General features: G+C 51.0%; 2 protein-coding genes and 1 long non-coding RNA gene across 15 annotated transcripts; 2 read left to right on the top strand and 1 right to left on the bottom strand.

Annotated features, from left to right (window-relative positions):
- Positions 1–9: 9 nt before the first annotated feature.
- MYBPHL (myosin binding protein H like) lies at positions 10–19,482 on the top strand. Of its 9 annotated transcripts, XR_006582833.1 has the most exons (10): positions 137–2,672; positions 11,195–11,283; positions 11,844–12,039; positions 12,253–12,392; positions 12,536–12,695; positions 12,798–12,934; positions 14,028–14,214; positions 15,367–15,412; positions 15,954–16,004; positions 16,593–16,688. XR_006582833.1 is itself a non-coding variant. In XM_045033256.1 (9 exons), coding segments are annotated over exons 2-9 (1,239 nt in total). In that variant the 5' UTR covers positions 10–148; positions 1,931–1,996. The 9 variants fall into 9 exon arrangements, 8 of the variants coding, with proteins under 8 accessions (XP_044889191.1, XP_044889189.1, XP_044889192.1 ...); XM_045033256.1 differs by lacking the exons at positions 15,367–15,412; positions 15,954–16,004; positions 16,593–16,688 and having other exon boundaries at positions 10–148; positions 1,931–1,997; positions 2,484–2,672; positions 14,028–14,354; XM_045033254.1 differs by lacking the exons at positions 15,367–15,412; positions 15,954–16,004; positions 16,593–16,688 and having other exon boundaries at positions 10–148; positions 1,931–2,007; positions 2,484–2,672; positions 14,028–14,354.
- LOC111561790 lies at positions 9,798–20,791 on the bottom strand. Of its 3 annotated transcripts, none has more exons than XR_006582839.1 (4): positions 20,661–20,791; positions 19,069–19,244; positions 14,097–14,398; positions 9,798–10,861 (listed from the first exon to the last, which is right to left on the bottom strand). It is a non-coding gene; the product is annotated as an uncharacterized LOC111561790 (long non-coding RNA). The 3 variants fall into 3 exon arrangements; XR_006582840.1 differs by having other exon boundaries at positions 19,069–19,185; positions 20,661–20,789; XR_002744634.2 differs by lacking the exon at positions 14,097–14,398.
- On the top strand, positions 20,768–24,714 carry PSRC1 (proline and serine rich coiled-coil 1). 3 transcript variants are annotated; one of them, XM_045033259.1, is made up of 8 exons: positions 20,768–20,891; positions 21,364–21,421; positions 21,513–21,570; positions 22,027–22,468; positions 22,822–22,965; positions 23,157–23,275; positions 23,582–23,675; positions 24,105–24,714. In XM_045033259.1, exons 1-8 carry the CDS (start codon positions 20,859–20,861, stop codon positions 24,303–24,305), a joined length of 1,149 nt encoding a protein of 382 aa, XP_044889194.1. In that variant the 5' UTR covers positions 20,768–20,858; the 3' UTR covers positions 24,306–24,714. The 3 variants fall into 3 exon arrangements, with proteins under 3 accessions (XP_044889194.1, XP_019693131.2, XP_019693130.2); XM_019837571.3 differs by having other exon boundaries at positions 20,873–20,891; positions 22,822–22,936; positions 23,027–23,275; XM_019837572.3 differs by lacking the exon at positions 24,105–24,714 and having other exon boundaries at positions 20,867–20,891; positions 22,822–22,936; positions 23,027–23,275; positions 23,582–23,679.
- The last annotated feature ends 287 nt before the right edge of the window (positions 24,715–25,001 follow it).

Below are 25,001 nucleotides of genomic sequence, written 5' to 3'. Positions count from 1 at the left end.
AATGACTAAGCTATAGTTTGTTAATATGTACAGTTTGTTAATATGGTAGATTTTCCAGTTTTCTAGCCTCAGAAATCAAACTCCAGCCACCAGAGAATAAGCCAGTAAAAGAGGCAGGACTGTGCATTTGTCACATGAGAGGTATTAGGTAAGTTGCGGGGGATTACTTAGTTTTTTCTTGTTCTTTCCGCTCCTAAAAGTCTACCTCCCATGGGTATTTGTGGGGCCAGCTTTCTCGGTCTCACACCCCACACACCCTTTCAGTACACTGCTACACTCTTCCTTCTGGACACAGCGGCATAGAATGACTCTCCTGAGTTAGATGCTCCTTCAGGCAGGTTTGACAGACAACAACCCTGCCTCTCTCAGGTTTCTCTTGCTGTTCTTACTCCTAGCCTGCCTGATCCATTTCATTTAAGGACATTCAAAGAGCTGCCGCTTTCCTCTCTCCCCAAACTTGTGTTTTAGGAGAGGTTCCTCCCCAACTCCCTTGAACCTTTAGCTGAGCCTTGAAAATTGCTTCTCAGTCTGCCATCTTGGGTGATATTTCCAATGAATACCTACTCTAACATCATGATCTGAAGCTGAAGAGGCAAAAGATTTTGCTTCTAAGGAGCCCCGCCACCTGGCTGAAGAGTTCCTCCCCTAGGAGATTATGTATGTAATTTTATTTTCAGCAAGTCTATCTCACCTAGTGTCCTAAGACTTTACCAGAATCACTAAGGTTGCTTTTTCTGATGCAGATTCCTAGACCCCACCTAGACTCATTAAATTAGACTTCATAATGGACAGACCCTAAGAGTCTCCATTTTTACCTTGATTCTTTACACCTCTATTGCAACAAAGGGCTTGGACTGAAAGCCTAGACCAGTTTCACCAAAGGATGGGTTAAGTAGGGTGGAAAAAGGGGGTTTTGGAGTCTCCTGATGTCGGAACTCTGTACTTATAAAGTTGTTGGCTGGCTCAGGCAAAAGAAATCGGGCAGCCACCTTCACACGAATCCTGATGTGGCACCAAGTGCAGCCTCAGAGGTCCAGCCACACAGCTCCCTCTCAGTCATCCCAGCTCCTGATAAATAGGTTCCTGGGCCAGAAGTGTGTCTACTAGCTTTCCTGGCCTCAGCCCCTACACAAGTTGCAAAGGGGAGTTTCCATTGTAGCACAGGCTCCTGGGATCCTATCGACTCTGTCTCTAAATTGAGGGCTAGAGGGAAGAAATGAGTAAGGAGCTCATCCATTCAACCACACTCTTTTTTTTTTTTTTTCCATAAAAGAGGTGGTGGCAAGGAGGAAGGGGTATATGGGAACTCTGTACTTTCTACTCAACTTTGCTGTGAACCCTTTGAAGCTGCTCTAAAAATAAAGTCTTTACACACACACACACACACACACACACACACACACACACAAAGGGGATGCTGGTTTCTGGAACAAAGAAAGTGAGGGTATGATAGGAAACCATTTGGACACAGTACAGAACGTGTAGAATGATGGCTTGGTAAGCCTAGAAATCCTATAGGACCTTTAGTATGTAACCAACAACACTTCCTATGCTCTGGCCATTTCCTTCGACTACTAGCATTTTAGCCTCAACACAGTCATGGCATCATCATCTCTGGTTTCAGAGCCCTGAGGTTCAGACTCGGTGATTTGCCCAGGGTCACCTAGCTAATGAGTGAGTAGCCCTGCCCGAAGTCACACACATATACTCTGACCTCATGCCCCTGGCTCCCCTCCACCACTGCTGCCTCTCGCTTTACTGGTACTTTATCTCAGAGGCAAGGGAGCTCTCAGAGGGCCACGTGCTGGCCCAACCTAAAAATAGCTCCCATTTATCAAGCACTTCGCTCTACTCTGCTAAGCACTTTGCACAGATTACCTCTTCTAATCCTCACAACCACCCTATGGGCATTACCGTCTCCATTTTACAGATGAGGAAACAGACCTGAGAGAGACTGTGATGCAAGTCGCACAAGCTAGTTGGTGATGGAGCCAAAAGTGAGTCCAGGTAGTCCAGCTCCAGAGGGCAGACTCTACCTTCCCCACCACTAGGGGGGTTGGCGGAGGGGATGGGGACAGACCCTGAAAAGGGCGAGTTGACAAGACTTTACAGCTCCCTGAACACGGCACAGAGAGAGAGGGAGCCGTTAAAGGTGAAAGGTGTGCGTGTGAACCGCTGAGCCTGCTAAGCCAGGAGCCCCATTGTATGATCTGTGTGCGTGGCCAGGGGAGCTGTTTGAAGCTCAAAGCCTACCACACACACCCCCACCCCACCCCCGGGCTGTGTGAGCCGGGCCACTTCAGTCCTCTTGCGGCTATTCTGGGCTGCTGTCTGATCTCCCTCTCTTCCCCAGCCCCTACTTCAGCCCTTCTGCTGGGAGTAGCCGGGTGGGGAAAGGCCAGGCCAGTTACATAAGCCCATGGCTGGGACCCCGGAGGCCAGGCTGGAGAGCAGGTGCTTAGCCCCTCCCTCACCACCAACAGTGAAAATCTCCCTCTGGAGCCCAGCCTCCGGGCGGCCCAGCATGGAGGCAGCCACAGCTCCCGAGGTGGCCTCCTCAGGATCCACACTGAAGGTGAAAGAAACGAGCCCAGCGGATGCAGAAGGACCCCCAGCTTCACCTCGACAGGAAGCCAGCAGCCCCATTCCCCAGCTCCTGTCCCCTATAGAAGGTGACCCGTGGGGTTGGGAAGGGTGGGGCTGCTGGGTGGTAGGAGTTGGGGAGGATATCCCTCACCCCCTGACTGTACCTCCTCAGGTTTGTGCAGAGGGAAGCTTCATGGGATTGGTGCCTAGGGTGGGGGAGCATTCATTGGAGCCCCCACCCCTTTGCTTGGTGGATTCTTACTTGCTGCTCATGTGTCTTTGCTGGGTTTGTGCTTTTTAGCTGAGAAGCCAGGGGATGGTGTATGTGACGCTTTCCAGCGACTAAAACTGATCTGTTTATATTTTTACCTTTAATAACATGTCTGTCCCAGGGACTGAGGACCTAATATATACTAGGACCTGATATATACCAGCCAGGAAGGGATTGAGGGGTGAGATGGTGGCCGTCTGGCTTAGAAGAGGGCAGTGAAAAACTTACAGCAACTGAGAAGCTGGTGGTGAACGGCCCATGACACTCTGCCTCTCCCTTGGCAGTGCCACAGGTCCAGGACCTACCCCAACACCCCAGCTGGCTCCCATGGAAAATCCCAGCCTCTCAGGGTCTGAGCTCCATGGAAGCAGAGCCCATCCAGGAGAAGCATTTGGCCGCCCTTCCACAGTGGTCTCTCTGGGCCTCTAAGCGAAGAGGCGCTTTTGAGCCAGGAGGTGGTGGGCGCCCCTTCCAGTCCCAGGTTCCCTGCCAGCAGCCCAGCCACCCACTCCCCAGCTGCCCCTGGCTGAGGCCTCTGTCATGTTCACCTGGGGTGTCGCCCACGGTGCCTGGCTTGGCCGACCAGAGGTGGAAGGCAGGAGCCAGGCGTTTCCCGTCTCATGTGCAGTAACCGGCAGAAGGAACCACGGGGGCTGCCTCAAACATTTAAGACAGTTACCTGCACAAAGTCTCTACTTTTGGCCCCTCGACATCTTAAGTGCAGGGGATGCAGAGACCACAAACAAGAAACGCATGAAACCTGAGGGTAGGGAGCGGTAGGAGAAGACGCTGTGACCTAGACTCAATTCCCAGGCTGCCTCCAGCAGCTTTGTGCCCTTGGACAAGCTAACCAACTACTCAGTTTCAATTTCCTCTCTGTAAAATGGTAATTACTAGTGTCTACCTAGTAGGGGGTTAGGAGGACTGTTGAGGTGACCCAAAGTACCTGGGAAGAGGCCAAATGACAATGTGAGTAGATAATAAAATATTTCCAAGTTAGGGGTGAAGACAGAGTTCTACCTGCAAACAGGGTTGAGTAGGGAAAGCTGGCTGCCACTCGTCATCCTCACGGGAGGCGCTGGGTTTCCAGGAGCTGTTTCAATGCCACAGGGAGAGAGCCGGCTGAGTTCCTTCCATTGAAAAAGAAGAGGTAGGGGAGCAGAGTTATTGTGAGCACACTAGGCTGGGATGGTCTTGAGACAGAAAACCATTTCTTCCGTAAGGATCCAGAGAATAAGCGACACAGGCAGAGAGAGAGTGAGAGCCGGGACTGCTGACTCCCAACTCAGCTGGTCTCCCTCCATAAGACCCTGGGGGAGGTCATCATCCGTCTCCGCCACGCTCCTCCCTCTGGCTGTGAGTGGGCACTCTGGGCCGTCGCTCCTGACAGCCCCCGGCCAGCCCCAAGTACAGCCTCACCGCCCCCCCCGCGCCAGCAGCTCCACTCATTAGCATCCCAGAGGTCAGTGAAGGTAAGCAGTGCTTGTGATAATTTGCAATATATGTTTGCATCTGTTATCTGCTTAGAGAGGACAGGGTCCTAGCTCTGTCCTGTGACCCTAGGAAAGTCATTGCACCTCTCTGGGCTTCCATTTTTTCATCTGTAAATTGAAGGATGACCTTTTGATGGCTGTGGACCCCTAGGAAAATCTGATGAAATCTGTAGAATCTTATCCCAGGAAAAATGCTTAGAAAATGTTCAGGGGGCCCACAGAACCCCTGAAGCCCATTCAAAGGTCTTTCAGGTGCCATGGACCCAGCCTAGATGGTCCCTATGTTCGCGTGAGCTCTGAGGTCTTTTTCTTCCTCTTAACCCCTCCTGTACCTCACGGGGAGCACCGCCGGACCCAGAGGAGCATTGCAGCGAGCGTGCGTGTGCACAGGAAACGGAGCAGGCACCAGGGGCAGACGTGCATTTGCAACGTCAAAATAAATTGTAACTGGCCAACATGAGCTTTTAGTCAGGAAAGCCTGCTATGTGGCTACAAGATGAGCAGACATAGGCGGCCGGCACTAGGAAACAAGTTTCCGTCTCCCCTCAGCACTGTACGGAGGCACTGGGTCCTGCAGGCAGCGCTGGGTGGGAGGCTGGGGGACAGGCTGTACCCCTGCCATGGTGAAGAGGAGACCCTGAGACCCAGAGGAAGGGCCCAGCTGCTGCTTTCAGAATAACTGCTTTCAGAATAACTCTTTTCAATCCAAACTCTTCTGTGTCTTCCAGCCTTGGGAAGCTGGAGCCCATGCCTGGGAGCAACCTTCCTTTCCTTCTTCCTTCTTCCTGCTTTCCTCCACCTTCCTATCTTCTTTCTTCCTCCTACAAATATTTCTTTTATGCCTATCCTTGCCACACACTGCTAAAGAAATAAAAATAGGCAAAAGTAACTCCCCCTGTGGAGATTACGTTCTAGTGTAAGGAGATAGATAATAAATAAATAAAATATGTAAGATGTCAGATGTGATAAACGCTGTGCCGAGAAATGAAGCAGAGAGGGAGGGCACAAAGTGCTGGGGGTGGGAAACATGTCGGCAGTTTTAAACAGGATATTCAGTGAAGGTCCCGTTAATTAGGTGCTATCTGAGCAGCAACTGAAAGGAGATGAGAGAACAATGCATGCAGATACTTGGAGGGAATGTCTTCCATGCAGAGAGAACAGTCTGTGCAAAGGCTCTGAGGCAGGAGTGTGTGCCTTATGGGTTGGGGCCACTGGGCCTGTTGCAGCGTGAGGAAGAGAACGGTAGGTTTGCCGGCAGAGAGGTAGCAGGACCCTTGTGAAGACTGGTTCAACTCTGAGACTGGTGGGCAGCCTGGGCAGGGTTTTAAGTGAGAAACTGACATGGTCAGCTATAGGGTTTAAGGATTCTTCTAGCTGCTGAGCTAAGAAAAGGCTGTAGGCAGGCCTGAGACACTAGCAAGATCATCAACTAAGGATGAGGATAAGGGAGAAGGTATGGAGGCTTTAGAAGAGGGAGGTACCCAATAGTCACCTGGGAGAATAGGAGGCAGAGTGCACTAGAACTGCCAGGGGCCATTTGGAGTTAGTAGTCACTGCTCATGGCCATCAGCTTACCGTCAGCCTCGCTTGTGTTTTTCCCCAGCGTGCGGATGTGGGCACTGAGTGGGTGGAAAGCATGTCACTGGGGTTGGCCATTGCTAGGAGAGTGCAGTGGAGAAAAAGAGGAGTAAGGAATTTGAGTGGGGACACAAGGGAGGGAGTGTAATGACTGGAATCTAAGGTGGGTGGGAGAGAGAGTGGTAACAGAGAGGGTGACAGGGAGTGAAGGGGTAGGAAGACAGGGGATCAGAGGTCGTAGTGGTGCTGAAGGATGGCTGGTAGCTGGAGCGGCAGAAGGGGAGCACTCTAGGGGCAGAGGCTGTGCTCGTCGGGGTTTGCCGGTTGATGTAACAGAGGCCTCAGAACTGAAGGCTCAAAAACAATAGATGTTTATTTCTATGAAAAAGCTTCTGTTTCTATTTATTTCTATTAAAAAGCGCTCTCCATGCAATGATTCCAGGACCCAGGCCTCTTCCCTCTTGTGGCTCTGCTGTGCCTCAGGGCCCTGTACTCAGCCACGTGGCTGCAGCTAGCAGAAGAGGATGTAGAGAACGCATTTCTTGAAGGCTTGGCTCAGAAGTGACTCTCATCATTTCCACTTGCACTTCATTGGCAAGAGCTAGTCTGATGGTCCTATAGCGAGGGGGCCAGGGCAGCCCCTTCCCAGAAGGCGCTACACCGTGGAAGAGACAGTATGCATTTGGGCAGGCAGTTAGCCACCCTCTGTCGTAGAGGTGAGGAGAGAGTGAGGCGCTTGAAATTCAGATTACAGGGGCTGCAGTTACTCAGCTAGAGAATGACGAAAGGAACCAGGGGCTAGAGCCAGAGAGGACGACACTGCTGGAAGAGGGGTGGGCACAGACGTGAGGGGCCCTGCAGGAACTGGAAGGGGGGGGAGGGGTTGAGATCACGAAGATCTGGAACTGCACTGGAGAGAGTGGCCGTCACACAGCAAGCGTGATGGGGAGGACCACCCCAAAGGAAGGGTGGCAGATCTTCTCAGACAGCAGTTGCCTGTTTCTACGTCCTTCTGTTTTTTCCTGACCTTAGTTTCACCGTCTTCAAGAAGGTGACACTCCTGTCCCACAAGGTACTTTGGAGGTCACCCTTCCTGTGACCTCCTCCAGGCAAGTTTCTAATAAGGCCAAGTCCACAGCCTGTTTCAAAGCCATCACTCACCTTGTGCATTTGCCCTGTATGGGTAGCCATTCACTCACACAGGCCCGAGCACACACACACACATGCGCATACTCTCACCCCCTTACACACATTCATGCACACCCTGTCACACACACACTCTATCTCTCACACTTGCACACACACACACAGCTCCCTCCCTTCTTTCGATGTGTCTGTCTTGTTCCTTCACTCTCCAGGCCATAAGTAATAACATCAGTGTGAACTACATGGCACTTCAGGAATTGCTGGAGGACAGGCTTTAACTGTGTAAAGGGAAATTTTGAGAGAATATGAACATCTGTTTCCCCATGAGCACAGAATAAGGAAATGGGCATAAACTTCAGCAGAATGAAATTAGGGTAGAATTAAGAGGAAATTTCTAATCAAGAGGAATCAAGATCTTTGGACTTTAAGTAGTCTCCTTCTCTGTTCATTTTAAAGAAAGAATTAGACCACATTCTGTCTTAGGGAAAGACGACCCCACAGGTCAGAAGCCAATGTCTCTCAAAGGACTTTTTGTTTTCAAAATGCTTTTTCCCCTACACTCCATGAAGGGAGAAAACCAAATTGTGGCTGTCTCAAACTTGGTCTTAGAAAACCTAGGTTGTGGGGCATCTGGGTGACTCAGTAGGCTGAGTGTCCAACTTCGGCTCAGGTCATGATCTCACTGCTTGTGAGTTCGAGCCCCATATCGGACTCTGTGCTGACTGCTCAGAGCCTGGAGCCTGCTTCAGATTCTGTGTGTCCCTCTCTCTCTCTCTGCCCCTCCCCTGCTTGCTCACTGTCTCTCAAAAATAAACATTTAAAAAATTTAAAAAGAAAGAAAGAAAACCTAGGTTGTGCTTTAGGGCTCTAGTCTTTGGCTTACATCCCTCCTGGCATCTGAGGAGGAGAAAGACCTTGGGCTTCAGGGAAAAGCCATGTTTCCCCAAGGTCGGTACAATTAACACCTCTCTTGACTGCAGATGTGTGAAAAGAGATGCCCCAAATGAGCCCTCCAATTACCATTCTTAGCAAAGGGCGAGGGCCCAGGTCGAGCTGGGAAGGAGTGTGCCGCTGCCTGGGCACCTGCAGCTGCCACACTGTCTCCTGCCACCTCCTGCACTGTCAGCTGCTTTTGCCCAAGCCTGTCCTCCTTCTTCCCCCCCCCCCCACCCCACTGTGGTCTGGGAGCCTGCTGAGAGCAGAATCCTCACCTACTAAGCCTCAGATTCAGAGCATTCTACTAACTTAACTTTGTCCCCTATCAATTCACGTTTTGTCAGGGAATCCCACTTACAAACAAAGAACTGGCACAGGCGCCCCCCAGGGAGGAAGAGACTGCCATGCTAGCTGTGGGCCCTTCTCCCCTGTCTCTGCCTCCGCTGGGATCCCTTCTGGACCCCGGGCCATTCTGCTCATCTTCCTCTGAATACCACCATCTTTAAAAAAAGTTTTTTTTTAATGTTTATTTATTTTTGAGAGAGAGAGAGGCAGACTGCAAGCAGGGGAGGGGCAGAGTAACAGGGAGACACAGAATCTGAAGCAGGCTCCAGGCTCCGAGCTGTCAGCACAGAGCCCGATGCGGGGCTCGAACCCACAAGCCGTGAGATCATGACCTGAGCCGAAGTCAGACACTTAACCAACTGAGCCACCCAGGAGCCCCATGAATACCACTATCTTAATTTATGTTCCACATAAAATTATTTCTGTAATAGTTCTCCTTAGTTCAGGTGAACCAATGCTAACATCTTCCAAAGTATCTCTCTAAGAAACAAGAGAAACACTAAGTGGGCACAAATAGATCAGTGGGCATGCACCCCTCTATAGAAGCCCATTCCCCACCTGAGCTCTAAGCAGAGCAGGACTCAGACAACATATCTTCCAGGTGTGACGGCTGGTTTCCTCGCCTCAACCTTTTCAATTCTTGAGGGTATCCCTCTGCCGTCCCCTCTTTGCTGCCTCCTCCTAAGAGCAAGATCACTGTCAGAGCCCTGACAAGGTGTGCAGGCCCAGGTGGACAGTGGAGGGCAGGTAAGGGGGCAGGTATGCTGTGCTCAGAGAACAGGCCCTTTGGACGTACATTTCTAGACGGAGAGGCAGCACAACTTCACAAGTGTGTTTCTCTCTCCGAGCCCTTTCCTCCCTGTCTTCTTGATCCTGGCGCTCATCAAGCTCCCTCTGCATCATGCAGGCAGAGCAGGGGACAGAAGAGCCGGCTTCTCTCCAGCCCTCCCTCCAGCAAGTGTGAAGGGCTATTTCCTCATCCAACAGTAGGGAACCAAGCCCAACAAGATGAGGTTTTGACCCTCCTTTTCAACTGCCACCCTCTTTTTTTCAGAAAACCCTTAAGTCATATCCGCTCATTCTCAACTCCTTGGTCGCTTGCCGAGAGGGCCACAGGAGAGGAACACATCACACAAACGCTTCTTCTGTGTTTCGTGCCCCGCCCCCTTCCAAACCGCCAAAGTCGAACAGAGGGCAACCAGAGAAGTGTCGCCCAGCCGCCTGGGGCTCCATCACTGTCGCCGCCGTTCTTACTGGGGCGCCAGGCCCTGAGCAACCCAGGCAGGCCAGCCGCTCAGAGCACCTGAGGAGGCCCCGTGTCACTTCGTTCCTGCTTTTGCCAGGGGCAGGGGTGGGTGAGGTGCAGTCTAAGAAGCACAGCCCAGGAGGAAACATAAGCCACACAGTGAAAAAGGAAACTAGATAAATAAAAATGGACAGTGTGCACTATCTGTGTTTATATTTATTTCCAAAGGCAAAAAGTGACCTCGGGGTGGTGACAGGGCAGACCATGGGAAGGAGGTTCCTGCTCTCTAAACAGTGGGCTACAAATTGAGGTATAGGAAGAACACAGTAGAACCCCTACGTACTGTATTTTAAATTTCACCAAAAGTTTGCATTGTATAATGTACATATTTAAACAGTTCAATTTGTAAGTGAACACACAGACCGTGAAGTGGAATGGAGTGCTCAGCAATGTATCGTCGGGAAATGTTACGTTATCAGAAAGTTTACAGCCCACTATCACACAGTGGTGCTGTTTGCCTCGGTAGTGACCTGGGTGAGGTTTTTTACGACTCCACAAAAGAATTGTGCAGAGAGGCCGGGGAGGTAGTGAGGAATGAGGCGCTGTCACATTCCACTTTTGACAGCAGCAACAGGCGACTGTCTGCCTGAGGAAGAAGGAGACAGGAGCCCCGAGAAAGCTAGAAAATGGTGCAGTCTCAGCCAGGCCCCCAAGGGAACCAGGTGGGATGTTTGCACTTTCTCAGCCGAGGCAGCCCAAGACATCCGGAGAGGAAAGCGGTCACACCTGGTCGTCTTCCAAACCTCACACTCAGCACTTTTCCTGAGCGTCTCCTGCCTCCATCCTGGAAGCCAAGGGACATAAACTAATCCCTCGACTCACTGGAACAGGCCTGGAACATCAAGGAGCAGGGAGGGGTGGCCTAATTTTTCCCAGATTCCCAGAGTCTGTTGGTACAAAGCGATCCTCCACCAACTGGAAGAGCATCGCACAGGTCGTCCAAGCAGCATAGCCACACAGAGGAAGGGACCCAGACACCAGCTCCCTCTTCAGTGACGTCAGTGCTGTCCCGGTGGGTCCAGGGTGTTGACTCTGCCTGCAGAGTGGAAAACTTTCTCCTCCAGTGTGGCCTCAAACTGGGAAGCAGGGCTGACGCTTGGAGGTCCAGACTAACATTGAAAGTGGCTTTGATAAATGGAGTGCTGTTGAGGACAAATGCAGAAATGGAGTAGAAAGGCAAACCCTACAGGCTGGACCAGTCTGTGCACAAACAGAAAAAGGAAATCTCGGTTAATGAAGAGTCAGTAGCTGAGCATTACAAATTAAAAGAAGTAAGCGTCAGGCTCACATTCCAGTGCTTTCTGCCAAGACCTGAATGCTCTCCAGAGGATATTTCAGCCAATCACTCATCCCGAAATTCCAGCGAGACGAAGGGAGCAATCTTCCCATCCCCTAGGAGAGGACTGATTTGCCGAGCACCTGGGGCGTCTGCCCATGGAGCACAGCCGGGTGCAGTGTCCACCTCCTCTGAGCTCTGCGCCTCCCACTACAGGAGGCTCACCACCCACTGTTCTCTCTCCTTCTATCATTCAGAGCACCCCAAGATCTGGCTACCTCGCGCCCTGAGGCAGACCTATATCCGGAAGGTCGGAGACACCGTGAACCTACTAATCCCATTCCAGGTAAGCATGCTGGCCCCGTGCTGACTCCGTGTTGGGTCCGGGCTGGGACCAGGCCAGGGTGTTGATTTGGAAGCAGATACTGAGAGTCCTGCTAGCAGTAGGGAAGTTGTCCTGGCCTGGAGTGGACGGGGCCAAGTCACCAGAAGTCTGAGGCAGAACGACTCTTCCCTCTGCACTCCTGAGGGGGGGATGGGGTGGGGCGTGCCCCCATGTGACCCGCTGAGGTTAACCTCTGCCCCTTGGTCAGCAGAGGTCTGGGAGCTCTCAGTTTGGAGGGTTCTCGGGAGTTTAGACAGCTATTGTTAGCCCCAGCTGCCTCGGGTGATCTAAACTCTCAGAGGGCGGGAGACTCAAAGCCAAACCCCTTCCTTCCTCCACATCCTTTCAGCTGTTGCTGAAAGATGCAGGTCCCCTGGGACAGTGTGCGAACTTCTAACTCAAGGCATTCACAGTTGCGAGTCCAGTCACCATGTGGACCTGGGGTGGATCTAGTCCCCACTGCAACAGGGAGGGTCATGAGGTCTCTTGGGGCTGCTCAGCGCCTTACTCCCATTTCTCAGGGCAAACCCAAACCTCAAGCCACCTGGACACATGATGGCTGTGCCTTGGATGCCGGCCGTGTGAGTGTGCGCAATGGGGAGCGGGACTCCATCCTCTTCATCAGAGAAGCCCAACGTGCTGACTCAGGTCGCTACCAGCTCAGCGTGCGGCTGGGCGAGCTGGAGGCCACTGCCACCATTGACATCCTGGTGATCGGTACAGTAGGGGGAGTGGGAGCGAGTTGGTCCTCAGGCTAGAGGAGCCATCACAGACAGCTGGGGAGGCCAGGGTGACTCCCCACACCGAGTGTGGGGCACAGTGGTGGGCGAGGGGGGGCATAGCTGAGCAGAGAAGGGGAAGGGCACCCCGAAGTGATTCCCATGCATATGTGAGCCATACCCTGCCCACTGCCATGCTTGGCCCTTTCAGAGAGGCCAGGCCCTCCTCAGAGTATCAAGTTGGTGGATGTTTGGGGCTCCAATGCTACTCTGGAGTGGACACCTCCCCAAGACACAGGCAACACGGCACTCCTCGGATACACCGTGCAGAAGGCTGACACAAAATCTGGGGTGAGGCGCAGCTAGGGAGGGAGTGGGGAGGGAGCAATCACACGTTCTGGAATGGGGCTCTGCTACCTCCATGCGGTGAGCCGAGGTGGAGTGAGTTCACAAAACAGGCATCTCATTCACGGCATCTTCTTGGGCCCCCAAAGCTGTGGTTCACGGTGCTGGAACGTTATCACCGCACCAGCTTCACAGTCTCCAACCTCATCGTGGGCAACTCCTATGCATTTCGAGTCTTTGCTGAGAACCAGTGCGGGCTCAGTGAGACAGCCCCCATCACTGCTGACCTTGCCCACATCCAGAAAGCAGGTGGGGCGCAGAGACTCGGAGCTGGGAAGGGTGGAGGGTGGAGAGTTGAAGAAGGGTGGGGGATCTCAGGCACTACAGCAGGGCCCTTCTCGGTCTCCTCAGCTACCCTTCGCAAGACTGGGGGGTTTGCACAGCGAGATTTCTCTGAAGCCCCAAAGTTCACCCAGCCTCTGGCAGACTGCACCACGGTCATGGGCTATGATACCCAGCTCTTCTGCTGCGTCCGCGCCTCTCCCAAGGTAAGCAGGAGTTCTGCATGGTGGCCGTGCTGTGCCGCTCCCTGCTCCTGCCCTCACCTCCGCTACGTGGGAGAGCATTCTAAAACATGTGTTCCCATCACCATCGCCTGCCTCTTCCACCGCAGGTTGCGTAGGTTAGGAACAGCTAGGGCACTTAGAGTCCAAGACAGGCTGACGTGGATGATGTTTCCAGTTTTCCTTTTAGTGTCTGCTCCTCTTCTGCGAGGATCACTTGCCGATCTGCTGGCAGTTGGGCATGAGCTTCAAGTTGTCTCTCTGGCAGAGGTGATGGAGTCCCGCTGGTTTCTCCTTAGTCACCCACCACGCCTCACCTGCTCAGGGCCATATGCCTACCAGCTGTCTAGAGTTGAGGCCATAACCCTGAGCAAGTCTACTTCCGATCTAGTCACTACTTCTGTACACTACACCGCGTAAAACATCACTAACAACCTGACCAAGGGGGCGCCTGGGTGGCTTAGTCAGTAAGCATCTGACTTCAGCTCAGGTCATGATCTCGCGGTTTGTGAATTCAAGCCCCACATCAGGCTCTGTGCTGACAGCTCGGAGCCTGGAGCCTGCTCCGGATTCTGTGTCTCCCTCTCTCTCTGTCCATCCCCTGAGCAGAGACACTCTGTCTGTCTCTCTCTCTCAAGAATAAATACACATTAAAATAAAATTTTAAAAAACCTAACAACCTTACCAAGTACCTTTTGCATAGGAGTCCTGGGCCAGAGTACTACATCTCAGAAAGAGGGTATCAATAAGCCCACTCTAGAAACTACTTTCTAACCAGAGGGGACAACAGTGACTCCCTAGCCAACAGTGGAAACAGAATATGAATGATTCAACAACGAACATGCAAAAAAGAGGGGATTCTGAGGCCCGGTGCCTCAGGGGAAAGCACAGAAGGTCCTACCTTTTTTCTACTCAGGAATACTTGATGAACAAGGCAAGGTTTCAGGTGCTCATTTCAACCAACAGAAGGAGCCTGGGAGGATTTTCAGGATACCAGTAAGGGAACCCCTCCCCCAACGTAAGGAATGGGCAACTTTCTCACCACTCCCATGCTGGCCCCCTCACCTTTATCTTGCAGCCAAAGATCATCTGGCTGAAGAACAAGATGGATATCCAAGGCAACCCCAAGTACCGAGCCCTCACTCACCTGGGAATCTGCTCTCTCGAAATCCGCAAGCCGGGTCCCTTTGATGGGGGTATCTACACCTGCAAGGCAGTTAACCCCCTGGGGGAGGCATCTGTGGACTGTCGGGTGGATGTGAGAGGTAAGGGCAGAACTCATACCCTCTCTCCACAGCTGGAAAATTCAGGGGCAGAGCCACAAGCCTGCATGGAGAAGGGCTTGGTTGGCTTCCCCTTCACGTGCTCTCGGCACTGGGCACCGTCATCATCAGGATGTATTTGAGGGGCCGTTTATTATCCAATATCTTATTTCTCTCCAGCACAATTCTGTAACATAGAAAGAATGGCTATTTCCATTCTGCAAAGGAGAAACCTGAAGCACAAGGTGGTGATCAGCTCCCCCCAAGATTCCCAGTATTGGCTAAGTGAGGAGTCGGCACTGTGGTGGAAAAGAGCCCAAGACATTCCTTACTCAGACCGTTTTTCTTTTATACAGTCTTCGGCCCAGTCCAGGAAGCAGAGAGAGAGAGAATCCCAAGCAGGCTCCAGGCTCAGCACAAAGCCCCTTGTGGGGCTTGATCTCAGGATCATGAGATCATGACCTGAACCCAAATCAAGAATCAGACACTTAACCAGCTGAGCTGCCCAGGCACCGCCCCCCCCATACCTCTTTTAAAGTATTCATTCATTTATCTTTGCCTGTCAACTTGTTCAGATCTCCATCACTGCATTTAACATATTGTTATATAAGTGCCTATTTACTGGTTTCTCATTTAACCCATGAGCACTGTGAGGGCAGGTACAGCCTGATTCACACTTGTCCCCCCGGTGATGAGCCCAGTTTCTGACACAGTGGGCACTCTCTAAGTGTGCATAGCATGAATCAGGAATGAATGGGCCATTACGTGCCCTATTCTTCCCCATGTGTAGACTCCTAATTACATAATGGACTCTCAAAAAACATGAGAAGTATATCCCTTCCCAATGCTCCACAAGAAGGTTTCCCAGAAATTTAGGGGCGCCTGGGTGGCTCAGTCGGCTAAGCGTCCAACTTCAGCTCAGGTCACGATCTCGCAATTCGTGGGTTCGAGCCCCGCGTCGGGCTCTGTGTTGACAGCTCAGAGCCTGGAGCCTGTTTCAGATTCTGTGTCTCGCTCTCTCTCTGACCCACCCCGTTCATGCTCTATCGCTCTCTGTCTCAAAAATAAAAAAACGTTAAAAAAATTAAAAAAAAAAAGAAGGTTTCCCAGAAATTTCTGAGATGCTAACTCTGAGAAATGTCTGAATTCTTGCAGCTCCTCACTGAGGACTCCAAAGAAAATTAGGGCAACTCTGACAAAGGTAAGGAGAGGGACTGGGCTTCTGAATAGAGCATTTTGTATTTACAGTTAGTGTTGAATCTGTTAGTGTTAGTTAGGAATACATATCTGTATACAGAATACAGATCTGAATACATATCTGTATTCCTAACTAAGCCTTTCGACCATGCAGTCATTGATAACTATTTTCCTTTTAACCACTTTTTTTTGTAAGCTAATACTATCATCTCCATGGAAGGACTTTACCATAGTTGGTACTACTTTTGTCATGTCCTCTTTCTGTACTCAAAGTGATGATAGGTATTAAATCTAATGGTCCTCTGGAAAGGAGTGATAGCATCTATCCGAGTGTAAGGGGGCTCAGTGGAAGGGAGGTGGGCAGGTGCTATAAGAAAAGGCATCAAGGGAACAGCCAGTAGAGTAGAGGAGTAGAGGTGGGTCACCACCACCAAGCGGCAGCAGCGTGAAAAAAGAGACAGGAAGCTGCTCCTGCTAACTGTTTCTACCGCCGTGTCATAAGCATGGTAAGAAACAGATTCGTTTGCTTGTTTTTTACTTTGAAGTTTGTGGACTCCTTCCCTTCTGAGAGAAGAAAACCACCATTATCATCATAGGTCAGTAATAATTGAACACGCGGGTATGTGGTCCCAAGCAGCACATTACTGGCAAAGGACAACTCAGATCATCGTTTAAAATTTGATAGCTTCTTCAGATTCTAAATCACTCACAGTAGAAATGCTGTGCATGAACTAATGAGTGGGGTGAAAGAGCAGCTCATGGGAGAATTAGGGAGAACCAGTTCCCAATGTCTCCTGGGACTTGCAGTTCCTGGCTGACGAAAACAGAATGAACACCATCCCAGATGCCATTTATTTGAGCCCATCATTGATATAGATCAAATGGAAACCCTCAGGGACGCATTAAAAGTCCAGATTTCTCAAGAGAGCTCTCTCTCTGCCAGTTGGCTTGCAAAGATAGCTCTCTGGCCATGCCTTAGTTCCCTCTCTGTGTTAATGTTATATTGTGTCGGGACTTGCCCTGTCACCTCTCTCTCAGCCAGCACACAGCAACAAAGCAGGGTAAGGAGAGAATTCATAGCACGGGACCCAGGGACCGTGAGGAGAATTGCCTCAGCGTCTTGGGTGTGCACTGGTTGTTTGCTGTTAGAGCCACAACATACCCTCTCTTTTCTGTGCCTCCAGGAAGCCTGACTGTGGGGAGATTGTGTCCTTAAGCAGCTCCAGCACAACATCTGCTTTGGACTAATCTAAATAAACGTGTGGATCCTTGGTGCATAAGTGTCCATCTGTTTGAGCCTTTCTATATGGGAAAACCATTTAGAAAGTTGGAATCCGTTTTTTAAAATTGTTTGTCTGTTTTTTGAGAGAGTGTGTGTATGTGCAGATAGGGGAGGGGCAGAGAGAGAGAAAGAGAGAGAATCTCAAGCAGGCTCTGCACTGTCAGCAGAGAACCCGGCACGGGGCTCGCTACCACCAATCGTGAGATCGTGACCTGAGCTGAAATCAAGAGTTAGACACTTAACTGACTGAGCCACCCAGGTGCCCCCTCCTCTTTCTTCTTATATCCACATTCTCTTCCACAGAGGTTTCTAACACTGTCCTTTTGTTTAGAGTCTATGACAGAGCTAAGTTCAACTCTATCCTGTGCCTGGTGCTGAAAGAGGTGCTGAACATGACTTGGTCTCTTCCTCTCTGATCTTTCCAGTATAAGTTGGAAAAGAGGATGCACATCCATCACAGAGATGCAGACAGCAGAACACACATATACGTACATAGCTAATTAAAGACCAAGCACTAAGACTTGAGGGCTGGGAGACACTGAAGAAATTGGAGCAGAGTCTCACTAAGCCTTGGGGAAAGAATAAAGGTGAGGTGCTCTTGCTTACATGTTTGCTTTCATTCTCATAACAAGTAAGATATTAAAGCCATTCTGTAATGGCATCTACAAAAGACAGCAACAGTTCCCCCCATCTTGGCTAGCAAGGGCATCATGCTCTTCCCAGAGAGTTGGGGTCTGTTCCCCTCCCCTCGCATCTGGGCTGACCACGTGACCTGCTTTAACCAAAAGAATGTAGTGGAGGTGATGCTGTGCCAGTCTGGGCCTAGACCTTAAGAGGTCTAGTAGTTGAATCTCAGGACAGATTTCCAAATTATGAGAGGCCGCATGCAGGACAACCCAGCATCCCAGCTGACAGCCAGCACCATAGCCCTAGATATGTGTGGCTGCCTGAGACCTTTCAGCGCTAGTCAAGTCCAATCCACTGGGACTGGAGTAGAGAGGTCATGGAGTAGAGACAGGTCCTCCTAGCACGACTGTCTGTAAAATCAAACTGTAAAATCATGAGATCTGGGGTTTCGAGCCCGAAATACTAGGGTGGTTTGTTACACAGTAGCACGTAACTGAAATAGTCTTCTCGACATCAGACACTGAACGTCAGGCTTTATCACTTTTAATCTCCATTTTCCAAATGGGGAAGTTGAAGTTCATAAGCTGCTCCAAGTCACGAAGCTGGTAAGTTAGCAGAGCTAGGATTGGAACCAGGTCTGCCTGACTTCAAGCTTTCTCTCTTTCCTCTCATCTCTTTCACCCAAGCGACGCTCAACTGTAGCAGGTCTGGGGGGTGGGATCATGGGTTGTAAGAAAGAAAAGACCGCTAGGAGGCAGTAAATCTTAGGCAAGGCTTTGAAGAGGAGGAGGGTGTGTTCCGGCTGAGAAAACTGAGACAGGCTTTTCTGTTCACACCAAAGGTCTATTTTCAGCTGAGGCAATGTCTATTCCAGCCTTTCTCAACTGGAGCACTATGAGAATGCCCCAATGCCCCCCAAGGCATCCATTATATGTCATAATTAACTTTTTCCATGCATCCAGAATGTCACTAGTTATGTAGCATCTTGGGAAAACTGAGAAACTAGCCACACAAATTATTTGTACGGTCAAATGCCCTTGCGGGACCCCTTGCTGCAACTGCCAGGTTGGGGAGAGAGGGGGACCAGAGTCCAGAGCCAGCTAGTCGGGGACACAACGGCCAGGAGGCCTCCCTTCAGCTGAAGCAGGGCCGGGGTCAGGAAGGAGTGGAATACACCCAGCTACGATGCCCTAAGGATCAGTTAGACCTCTGGCCTCAGCCCACCGCCCCATGCCTCTGCTATCAAAGTACTCAAGGTTCCTATATGCTGAACCTTCACGGTGAAGGAAAAAAATCTTCACGCTGAACAAGACTTCCAGTCATAGTTAATCTTCCCACATTCAAGAAGAACTGTACTGGAATCCTTAATTTTGTCATTTATGCCCTCAACACTAGGGAGTTCCTTCTGAAGTAAGGTCTATCACGTGCCAGGGAGGGGGTGTAATCTCTTCATTAATTCGTCTATTTATCCAAAATCTTGAACATCTGTTCATAGATGTCATTTTAGGGGTTGGGCTGAGGGGGACAAATAATTCCCAGGTTAGTGGCCTTAGGCTGAGTAAAGAATTCTTGTGCCTGAAATCTGTACTTTCTGGTTTTGTTGTTATTCTGATGGAGGAGAAAGTAGTTCAATTGCTTTTTTTCTGGTACTGCAACAGCTTTCAAAATCATAACTGGGTGACAGGAAATTGGAGATGAGTTTCCATAGGAGGAACTAACTTCCAATTTGCTACAACTGCGTCCCCACTCACCTGAGGTTGGGAAGAAGCAAGGGCGGGGTTTCCCCAGTCAGGCTGCTCCTTGGCCCAGCAGGAATGCAGTTAATGAGCAGCTTCTTTCCCTTCATTCTTCACTTTGCCACCACTTGCCTGGAGAGAGGGAAACTACTGGCTCTGTCTGGTCTTCCCACCTCCACAGAACCTGAATCCTACAAACAACCAAAATTCCACCCTCACCAACAAGCCTACAGAAAACCAGGCAATCCTCTTCTCCCAGTTCTTCTTCACACAAGCCTGCAAGTTCTGCACCCCCCCCCCGCCCTTTGCCTTAGCACCCCCACTAAACCCCAAGGCTCCTTTGCTTCCTGTGGCATTTCTTACAGTAACATCTCGTGCCTGCAAACCTCATCACGTCAGCTTCACAGCTAAAAACTAGAAAGTAAACCAGAAAAAAAAAAAGCCTCTAAATAGCCAAAAGAATGGTCATAAACTCTGGAGACTAACGTTCTCCAGCCATTGTTTTAAATTTTTAGAACATTTCTAAGAAGCCCTGTTAACTGGTGGCCCCAGCCTATTCACAGGCAACACTTGGAAACAACAAAAAGATCTCGAATAAGTAGGCTTAAGCACTTCACAGACACAGCTTTTAGTTTAGAGGTAGCAAGTTACAAACACCCCTCAAAAGCCCCTAAGGCACAAGGTATAAACTTGACTCTGGTAGTTCTAGCCATGAAACCACGACTGACGGTCAGGGTTCTTGCTCGGCAGATAAGCGAGAGGTCAAATACACTCAAGCCTGCCTGCCTTATGGCAGAGGAGTCACGGCTGAATTGGACCCAAGTCTCCGTGTCCAAAAACCCTGTTTACCTCCGGTTCTGAATGTTCTCTTAAAATAATGATGGAAGATGTACTTCTTAGAGAACCTCAATATACCAAACTAGTGAATGGATAAAGAAGATATGGTGTATATATACACAATGGAATATTACTCCGCGATCAAAAAGAATGAAATCTTGCCATTTAGCAACAACGTGGATGGAACAAGAATGTATTGTGCTAAGCAAAATTATTCAGTAAGAGAAAGGCAAATGTATGCTTTCACTCAAATGTGGAATTTAAAAAACAAAACAGATGAACATATGGTAAAGGAAGGAAAAATAAGATAAAAACAGAGGGAGGCAAACCAAGAGACTCTTAAATACGGAGAACAAACTGAAGGTTGCTGGAGGGGTGTTGGGTTGAGGGGAGGATGGGCTAAATGGGTGATGGGCATTGAGGAGGGCACTTGTTAGGATGAGCCCTGGGTGTTATATGTACGTGATGAATCGATAAATTCTACTCCTGAAACCATTATTACACTATATGCTAACTTGTATATATTTAAAAAAAGATAATGGAGGCTGTACTTCTTAGAGAACCTCAATATACCTAAAATATAAATGTCTAGGTGCTTCCATAACTTGGAAAAATCACAAATGAGGAAACATGGCAAACGCGGTGCTCGCAAATGGAGTAAGCCCCTAAAAACAAATTTCCTCAAGAGGAGCGTTGGGTCTAGGGTGACTGGCGCTCGGAGGTCCAGCGGGGAGCCCGGCTCCGCCCAGCTGGCAGGGTGAGAAACGTACAGTCATTGGTCAGGTCCCTCGCACGCCGCCACGAGGCCCCGCCTCCTCCAAGGAAAGGCTCCCGGACACACGCGCGCGCAGGCGGCCTCCCCGCCTTAGCCCACCGGATGAAGTCTGTTTTAGAACCGCTCTCCACACAGCCCCCACCTGCAGACTTCCGGCCGGCTGGTCGATGCCGCCCCGCCCCTGAGGGCAGGGATGTTGGGAACCACCAATCACGGAGCGCATGTGGTGAGAGTGGGTGGGGCCTGAGAGATTCGAAAGGAGCCCCACCCCCTCAGGGCTGATTCCCGGGACTGAGTGGTGGGAGGCAAGTGCTTTCTGCGAGAGGTGAGGCGGGGCGGAAAGTAAAAACAGAGGGTGGGCTGGAGGTGTGGTGTGGGTGTGGTGCCGTGTGAGTGGAAAGGTGGTTTGGGGAAAGAGAGAACCGGAGGGTGGTGGCGGGGAAGAAGATGGGGCGCGCAGACCGCCCTCGGTGAGAAGAGCCCAGGTTGTAGGGGGGCGGCGGGGCAACCTGAGGAGGGGGATGGTGCTTTCTCGGCACCTTCCCCGGAGTTCACAGGGCTAGTTACAGGGGCAGGTGCTACCCCTGGGACCCTTGCTTTATCTCCAGCATGATCCTCATCCCCTGGCTTGCACCCTGCGTTTAGCTGGGGGCCTTGGGCAGGATGGAGACCTGAAAAAAGGTGTATTCTGTCTCCAGCTCAGGTCTAATCTGACTTGTGCACCTGCTGGCTGGAACATGGAAGATTTAGAGGAAGGTAAGGAAAGTAAGGAGGGAGGAGTAAGGCGCTGCGATTGAGAACGGCGTTAGGGACCCGAGGCTGGCATTCCTTCCTTCCTCCCCTACAGATGTAAAGTTCATAGCGGATGAGACCTTGGACTTTGGAGGGCTGTCACCATCTGACAGGTACCAGCCTCTTTAACCTACTTGCTTTCCTCCAACAGTGCGTGTCTGCCTCTGTCCCCTTAGTGCTGAAGTATTGTCCTCTGGGGTCTAGGTTGGTAATTGGGGTTGGGTGCCCTGGGGCTGCTGGGTGACTTGTTGACATGGGCCCCTGTGACACTTTTGGGGGAGGGGAAAAGGGATAAGCTGGAATGAGATTTCAGGATGTTAAGAAGAAGGGTAAGTGGATTTGCTCCGTCCGCATCCTGGCATAATTTCCAGTGTCGGTAAGTGCTAAAGGCCTATGAGGCCTCATAGAACGGGGCATCTCATCGCCTAGAGACCACCCTCACAGCCAGCATGGGCTTCCGGGTTTGGGGTTGTGTCCCTGGCTCTGTTGTGGAGGAGTTGCCCAGTCTCCTTTGCAGTCTCCTGCTCTCTTCTGTGTGGGCATGGCGCCTGGTTTGTTTTCTGTCTCAGTCGTGAGGAGGAAGACATAGCAGTGTCGGTGACTCCAGAGAAACCGCTCCGAAGAGGACTCTCCAATCGAAGTAATCCAAATGCAGTGGCCCCAGCCCCCCAGGGGCTGAGGCTCAGCTTGGGTCCCCTTAGTCCAGAGAAGCTGGAGGAGATTCTCCACGAGGCCAACCGGCTGGCAGTTCAGCTGGAGCAGTGTGCCCTGCAGGAGCAGGAGAGCACGGGCGAGGGCCTGGGGCCTCGCAGGGTGAAGCCCAGCCCCCGGCGGGAGACCTTTGTGCTGAAGGACAGTCCTGTCCGAGACCTGCTGCCCACTGTGAGTTCTTTGACTCGGAGCACCCCCTCCCCAAACGGCCTGACACCCCGACTCCGGAGCGGCGATAAGAAGGGGTCAGTCAGGGTTCTCCGGGCAGCATCTGGAAAGAGGCCCTCCAGTGTGAAAAGGGTGAGTTTGGAGGGCCTGGGTTGGACGTGTGCCCTCAGACCCAGTGCGTGCCTCGGTACAGCCATAGAGTGGTTTCCTCGTTGGTAAAGTGGGGATAGTAAAATTCTACCTCAGGACTGTTGGAATTGAGCAAAATACCATAAGCAAAGCACTTAGCACAGTGTCTGTGCATAACTCTACATGGTCTATAATAAGCTCACAATAAATGGTATTGATGAGGATGACGATGTCGGCAGCGAACGTCTGCCCTTGCTTCCTGGGATCTAGGCAGCTCTCCACCTCTATTCCTCAAACAGCCAGCAGAACAGATTCTTTTTCCATTCTAGTCCTATTTTTTCTCTCTTGTATTTCAGGAGTCACCCACTTGCAATCTGTTGCCTACATCCAAAAGCCCAGCATCTTCTCCTCTCGCCCGATCTACTCCTCCAGTCCGGGGCAAAGCTGGGCCCAGTGGGAGAGCAACAGCAAGTGAGGAGACTTGGGCAGCAAAACTGTGGGTGAATGGGAGGAGGGAGGGTACGGAGCTGACCCCAAAATTCCTCTACTGCTCTCCACCAGGCCCGCCTACCCCTGTCAGACCAGTCTTGGCCCCACAGCCTCCTACCGGCAACTCTCAGCGCCTCTCTCGGCCGCAGGGAGCAGCTGCTAAGCCTTCCAGTCGACTGCCTGTTCCCTCTGCCATCCCCAGGCCTGCCAGCCGAATGCCACTCACCAGCCGGAGTGTACCACCCAGCAAAGGTGCCCTGCCTCCAGCTTCTCTGCCACCTCGGAAAGGACTTCCACGACCAAGTGCTGTAGGGCACAGAGGTGAGGAAGAGTGGACGTAATGGCTGGAAATCAGGAGGAAGAATGCCTACCCTTGCCCAGCTTGAATGCACCCTCCCAGAGCTGGGAACAGTGACCCCTTTCTCCATCTTCATTACAGCCCAATTTGAAGATGGGGAGACTGAGCTAAGGAGAGATGTGGGCCCGGGCAAAGAGTGTGAACTGTGGTTTTCAAATACTTTATGTTTTGTAACCTTGGGTGGGAGGAAAGGCACTAATCCCAGACTCACTCGGGGAGGGTCACTTGAACTTTCTGCTCACTTATTTCTTTTGTTAACCCCCATCAAGTTCCTGTTTCCCAGCGGCCAAATCTTCCCATCACTGCTGCCACTCGCAGCAACCTGCAGCCCCCCAGGAAAGTGGCGGTCCCAGGACCCACCAGGTAAGACTGGTCGAGATGCTCTCTCTCCCCTGTCACTGAGGCTTCCAAACTGTTAGGCACACCAGCCCTGAATCCTATGTGGTAAGATGGGAATGAGGAGGGGAGACTAGAGGGTCAGGGAATCCCATTTCTTCCTTCCCTGAGGAACTTCAACTCAGCTCGGTGACAAATAGGCTTGAAGAAGAGGGAAAGTTTGTTTGTTTATTTATTTAGAGAGAGAGAGCAGGGGAGAGGGGCAGAGGGAGAGAGAGAAAGAATCTTAAGTAGGCTCCATGCTTAGCACACAACCTGACTCGGGGCTCGATCCCACCACCCTGGGATCATGACCTGAGCTGAAATCAAGAGTCAGATGCTCAAGCAACTGAGCCACCTAGACAGACAGCCCAGAAGAGGGACAGTTTAAAGCAGTTCTTCCTTCTGACTCTTTAGGTAAAGAGATCAGGTCAGCAAGCAAAAATTCAGGAGCAAACCACTACAGTCACTGCCTGGACTCACCTCTACTCGACCTCCCAAGCCCTCTCATGGAAGGCAGGCCCTGACTCCAGAAGATTCTGGCCCAGGAGCAGGAGGAAAAGATGCCACCAGGGCTGGTGCCCCAGGAGTGAAGAGATGGGAGATGGGGTGGATTAGGGTTGAGCTGGAGGGGAATCAAACTCTGTGGGTTGAAAGAGGATTAGGAAAAAGAGGTCACCTCCCAACAGTGAAATTAACAAGCAGAAAATGAGAAATGCAGGAGAGTGGTTTGTCCTCTTCCACCCCCCACTCTTGTGTTCAGTCCCAGAGAGTTTGATCTTCTTCCCAGGCTTTGGCTCACTGGACATTTACATGTGAATGGCCTCTGTAGCTAACCTCCCTGCTCTCTGAGGAACAGTCCTGAATCACATCCTCTACTGGATGCAGGCCTGTTTGGAGAGGCAGAGGCAGGCACCTGGTCTCTAGAACTTATTTCCTGTGAATTCTGTGACTCTTAAGAGGCCAGTTTATGATAAGCTTACATCAATCTGCGTTTTTCTAAAATAAAATGAATGTATTTTTATAATCTCTGTATGTGTGAAAGTAAATGCTCCAATTTCAAACAAATACGTAGTAAACTCCTGTGTTATTCCAATGAGGGAGCCAGGAGGAGCCTCCCAGGCTGGGGCCTCAATAGGCCGAAGGCTCTTGTGATTGCAGCTCATCCAGCTGTGACTATCCGCCCTCCCTTTGTTGGCATTAGATGGGAACAAGCTGCCTTTTCACAGGATTTGTGTGTTACTGGAAGGTCCAGATCAAGTAAAATATAGCTTGATTCACACTATGTGAGGTTATCAAGGGTCTTGGTCAATT

The sequence above is a fragment of the Felis catus genome, chromosome C1, assembly GCF_018350175.1.
Source record: "Felis catus isolate Fca126 chromosome C1, F.catus_Fca126_mat1.0, whole genome shotgun sequence".
NCBI classification, from domain to species: domain Eukaryota; kingdom Metazoa; phylum Chordata; class Mammalia; order Carnivora; family Felidae; genus Felis; species Felis catus.
The sequence above is the reverse complement of the archived record's forward strand: the minus strand, read 5'-3'. Positions and strand labels throughout refer to the sequence as shown.

What these genes read in the sequence shown, in the direction of transcription:
- MYBPHL (XM_045033252.1), top strand. Translation starts at nt 2,420, where the DNA reads ATGGCTGGGACCCCGGAGGCCAGGCTGGAGAGCAGGTGCTTAGCCCCT. An exon ending in CATTGACATCCTGGTGATCG is followed by an intron (nt 12,040 to 12,252) that starts GTACAGTAGGGG and finishes TGGCCCTTTCAG; the next exon opens with AGAGGCCAGGCCCTCCTCAG. An exon ending in GCGTCCGCGCCTCTCCCAAG is followed by an intron (nt 12,935 to 14,027) that starts GTAAGCAGGAGT and finishes TTTATCTTGCAG; the next exon opens with CCAAAGATCATCTGGCTGAA.
- PSRC1 (XM_045033259.1), top strand. Translation starts at nt 20,859, where the DNA reads ATGTTGGGAACCACCAATCACGGAGCGCATGTG. An exon ending in CCAATCACGGAGCGCATGTG is followed by an intron (nt 20,892 to 21,363) that starts GTGAGAGTGGGT and finishes TTCTGTCTCCAG; the next exon opens with CTCAGGTCTAATCTGACTTG. An exon ending in GCGGTCCCAGGACCCACCAG is followed by an intron (nt 23,676 to 24,104) that starts GTAAGACTGGTC and finishes CTGACTCTTTAG; the next exon opens with GTAAAGAGATCAGGTCAGCA.